Raw genomic sequence first — 5,248 nt, forward strand, 5'->3', positions numbered from 1 at the left:
TTCAAGTTCGTGTCGGTGAAGATCTTATCGACTCTTCTGATGCAGCCCGGAACACTGGACAGAGTTATATTTGGTAGTTATTTCAATATCAATATGACAAGTTAATGCTATTTGCAACTCGTCTTTCTTTCATGTACATTTCACGCATAAGGAAATACCTTTCTGTTGACGGTTCTAAGACCATGGTTCACGCCTTTATTACTTGTAAGCTGGAGAGTTCATCTCGTTACTCTAGGGTTTACCACATGTCTTATTAAGAAGTTTTCGCTGATACAGAATTGAGCAGCTAAATTAAACTCATCTTCTCAGAGGTTCAGTTAGTTGAACGTTCCGCAGGCTTGTGTGAGTGATCTTTGCCGGAACCTCTCGTCCATGAATTTCAAATTTCTTCAAGGAAAAAGAAGGCCTGTGCCAAAGAAACGTGCCTTCCTAGGTTACCTCCTTCGGCTGCTTCAGAAGCTTTATGACGTAACTCACGAAACATATTTTCTCTCAATTCCACGTCTTGAATTGTGGAAATGAAGAGATTTTTTAGAAAAGAACTAAGAAACATGAAAAAGAAATGGTCATTTTTTATTTCTGTTTAAAAATATACACACTGAATAAAATTTACAAACGTTTGTTCATATATAGCATGGTTAATAATAATAATAATAATAATAATAATAATAATAATAATAATAATAATAATAACACTGCAAAGATGGTTGCCGTAAGTAAAAGGCTCAGAGGTTTTCTAAATATATACACTACTCCTGTAAACTACAGCTGTAAACCGTAATAAAACATCCTTATGCATTATCAATGTAAAATTTAGTTACTTAATTCGTCATTTATTGCTTTTCGTGAAGAGTGGTTAAAAGTAATCTTAAATCAGATATTTGATTTTTGTATAGGATAATTATCCTAAGAAAGATTTCTTAGACAATAAATTGCAATATTTTATTGATATTTTAAAAAATACAACTACACTTTTGAGTTTAAGAAACATGTTTCGATGTTTCAAACATTATCTTCAGCCATAGTGAGTGTAACATTAAACTTTTTTCAAGATAATTCGTATATATATCTCAATCTGCCTGAATCATTGCGACACGAAACTAAACTGGAACCTTTTAAAAAGAACCTAAAGACTTATTTGTTTTAAATTAATTTAATTTATTTATTATCTTATTTTCATTAATTCTGTATATATTTTTAATTAGTATATTTTTATTATATTGCGCATTGAATGTGAAGCGCCACTGAACTTTTGGATTTTGGCGCTATACAAATTATTTATTATTATATTATTATTATTATATATATAACTATCAATACAATGATTCTTTGTAGATTAAATGTTCGTTACAAATAGGTAAAATTCAAACTTGATTTTGAGATGATATATGCTACTTCTTTCTATCAACTCAAAATCAAGGAGAGCTTCCATATTGAGCGGTTGAAACCCGAACTCAACAAACAAGTTGATGATGTCAGTTTAACATTACGCTTTTAAACTCTTACCGTTATGTCAGTTGTGTTCTCTGTAATATTGTTGGTTCGTTTGAATTTTACCTATTTCTAACGAACATTTAATCTACAAAGAATCATTGTATTGATACAAAAGCAATACCAAATCAGAAAACTGATCTAGATGTTAACATGATTAAGAAGATGAAAACGGTCACATCATATGAGCGACTTGCGGCAGAGGCTACCGAGTCCGAGTTTCTGTTTGTGTTGTGGACTCTTGTGGGCTTCTCAGTTGTTGGGGCATCTTGCCTTGTGTCATTAGAATCTGAAATAGTAGTGCGAAAAGGGTGAGAGAAAGTCATACAAAACAGGCCTCAACACATCCTATTGTAGGATGAGCATCCGAAGCATGCAAGCTGTCCAGTTTTTCTTGGCAGCGAAAATTATGCAAGCGGCAAAGCCACAAGTACCACCAAGAGAAAATGAGGGGACAGAGAAGGAGGCTCCCGGTCCAGCCCTTGGGATATGTCATGTCCACGAAAGTTATTTTTAGACGAGCGGAAGTCTTCCGAGACGTCCGCATGCACTCCAACCTTGGTCCGATGTTTGAAAGAAAATATATATTCATCAGCCTTCCACGCGTGCCATCATTTTCTCTTTTCACTAAGAACCGGAGAGCGAGGCAAGACTGCATGCGAGCGTCTCAGAAGAAAGACTTCGCTAGAACAAAGACCTCCGCTCGTCTAAAAATAACTTTCGTGGACATAACATATCCCGGCCAACGCCTTGAGCCTCCCTCTCTGTCCCCTCATTTTCTCTTGGTACTACACCAATAGGAAATCCTAATGATCGAAACGAGACTCACGTCACGGTTTTCCTTGCCCGAGTAAATCTTTTCGTGCCTAGCATGCCTCCGCAGAAAACTGGAGAGCTTGGTTGCATCTTCGTAATGGTTGTAGATAACTGCTTTGGGACCAACGTTCTGTGTCTGTGAACCCTTACTTTTCACAAGTAGAGAATAAAAAATAATACTTATATATGAACGGTCTTCAGAATTCGTTTTATAATTAATAAAAAAAATCAGAAGAACACTAAAGAGTCCGGAAAACCATTTAATCCTCTGGTGCAAAAACGGAAAACAGTATATGCCGGGGGGTGAGGGGTATGAATTCATGCGCCGTTCAAACTGAGACAGGCCCGGGAAAGTTACATTCCCGGTCCGCAAGTAGAAAACTCTTTCATTTAGACTTTCAAACCCTTGGAGATGAGTTATGTAACTAACCTGTCGTCGGAATGGCCGAGACATTTGTAATAACGACGTTGTAGAGTAGTGGAGCAATCTTGTCGTTTTGGTAAATCCTGCATTGGATTCTCAATCCTTTGTCAGCCATTCGTACGTCCTTTAGAATTAAAGACATTTTCTTCATTTCCATTCTTAAAACGTATGCAGGGCAGGAAATGTCAGAGCATACCGTGGCGTTGCAGTACACGATCGACGTTTCTTCGCCGTCGGCTCGGATTATGGACCACCATTTGTCTCGCACTGCTTTTGGAGAAATCTCATTCTCTCCTGATGCTTCGCTTAGGTTGATGTCTTGGCCAGCGAACAAGGATAAACCTGAAGAAAATTGTAAAACGAACTTCAAACAAGGGGCTCCGGTGAATTAAGGCCTGGGCCCAGATCTATTTTATGAAAATAAGTGAGTGGGTGGTTTAACTATTGATCCATTTTATATAACACGAAATAACTTTAGGACATCGTTAGCAGCAATAAAGATGTGAAACCTTAACCGCTACATAGGATGATATTATCACGTGACATGTCAAAGTTATTTTTAGCACATAAATCTTCTCAGCTAGACGGCGACACTTTTTATCATTTTCTGGTGGCTGAATTTAGCTTAATGATGTTAACACCGTTGGGTACATCCAGGAGCCTGGTACATCATTTCTGTGCTTGGACATTTGAAGATAATTTTAAGTGAATGTCCGAAAAAAAGAAATCATTTTCATATTTCTGACAGCACCGGACGTGACATCTTAGGCACCGAATGCGCGAACTACATAGGGGGGTCTGGGGGCATCCTCCCCCCCCCCCCCCCCCCCCTTCCAGGAAACTTTAAAAATAGAACACTCAGAAACGCTGTTTCCACTGTTTCTGGAACTGCCCAAGAATAAGTTTCCCAGGCAAGGCTGAAGTTCACTCAAATCTCTTTAAAAGGTAAGTAAAAAAATTATATTAAAAAATAAAACAAACCCCTCAAATATTGGCATCAAAGAAACGGACATGGAATGGGAAACCACCGGACGAAACATCCAGCCTCCGACCTCGAACGAAAACCCTGGCCATGTGTTCACTAAAGTCTGATGCGAGTTCGAAGTTTGTTCAATGCCGCACTGCATAATGAAGTCAACACTGATTATGTAATTACCGTAAAGTTCCGATAGTAACAACCCCCGAAAGTAAGATCATTTTTGTGGCCGCTAGTAAATCCCGAAAGTAGCGACCCCCCTCCGCCCCTCGAAAGAAGCAAGACTAAGTTTTTTAAGTGGTATACCGTATACCATTAATTTGTCAATCAATAGTCAAAAATTTAATGTGCAATAATACCTTCGTGCAGTGTCACAAATTGTTCACTTTAATTAATTTACAACAAGGAAAGCTTTATGCCACCATTCGTCCTTGACATCAGTTCACCGTCTGATGCAGCAATGTAAGAACTACCGTAAACCGGTATATTTTAATTTCGCATTAACAACAGGAACGTTTCTTCAAATTGAAATAGAAAACTCTAAATAGTTTTCTATATAATTTTTTTGCTCTATTTATCATTGTAATCTTCTTTTTATGAAACACAAGTTATACATATGGAATGCAAATAAAATGTGTTTCTTTTTTTATTTTATGTTGTTGTTCCCCTAAAGTAACGACCGCGCGAAAGTAACAACCCTCCAAAGTAGCGGCCCCCAAAGGCTGCTAATTCCAAAAGTAACGAGGGTCGCTACTATCGGAACTCTACGGTATGGCTTTTGTAACTGTGGAACAGCGTGTCTCGTGACCAGGCCAATTGGCTATCATCTCTTTATCCCATTCAATGCAGCCTGGCCCGCAAACGGGTTTTTCTTTAGTTTGGATGTTTGTTTTGTTTGTTTTTCGGCCAGCTGCCACCCAAGAAAGGCCTTGGCAATCGGATTATCAAATTGTCTCAGTTTATCTGTAAAAAGGTTAATTGCCTCTCCTTTCTACATTAAGTTATCGTATCGTATGATATCGTCTTGTATTGTCGGTATTGGAAATTGATGACCAACTAGCATAGGTTTCTCACTAACAAGAAAACATTAAGGCTACAAAAAAATTTATCAGACTTTTTACTTACAATTTAAAGATGAACTCAGGTTCACTGAAGTGACCCGCATGCGCTTGTTTCCACGACGTACTACGTGGCAGTTGTACCTTAAGGCATCGTTCTTTCTTAACTGCTTTACGAATATTTTGCCACGCAAGGAAGTTCTGACTTCGATCCTTTTATCAATATTTTCCTTCAAGGAATACGTAGAGCAGTTGTTTGGATTAGCCCACAATAGGCAATGAATTCCTTAACTTCGCTATCTTTTGGGTCGGTCACGATCCAAAACTGCTCCCGATAGTCTTTATTTCTTGTCGCTAATTCCAGTGGAGGACATGTTAATTCTATCTCTTGCTCCACGCATATTTCTCTCCAGACACTTTGGACACCTGACGGACAAAAAAAATGCCAAACGATAACGTTGGATAATAAGTAAAGATGATTTG

General features: G+C 38.1%; 1 protein-coding gene across 1 annotated transcript; it reads right to left on the reverse strand.

The window, feature by feature from the left end:
• Positions 1 to 1,649: 1,649 nt before the first annotated feature.
• LOC138008891 (uncharacterized) lies at positions 1,650 to 5,011 on the reverse strand. The gene is made up of 4 exons (XM_068856197.1): positions 4,833 to 5,011; positions 2,738 to 3,073; positions 2,321 to 2,456; positions 1,650 to 1,780 (listed from the first exon to the last, which is right to left on the reverse strand). Exons 1-4 carry the CDS (start codon positions 4,870 to 4,872, stop codon positions 1,774 to 1,776), a joined length of 519 nt encoding a protein of 172 aa, XP_068712298.1. The 5' UTR covers positions 4,873 to 5,011; the 3' UTR covers positions 1,650 to 1,773.
• Positions 5,012 to 5,248: the final 237 nt, after the last annotated feature.

Source organism: Montipora foliosa, chromosome 6, assembly GCF_036669935.1.
Source record: "Montipora foliosa isolate CH-2021 chromosome 6, ASM3666993v2, whole genome shotgun sequence".
NCBI lineage: Eukaryota > Metazoa > Cnidaria > Anthozoa > Scleractinia > Acroporidae > Montipora > Montipora foliosa.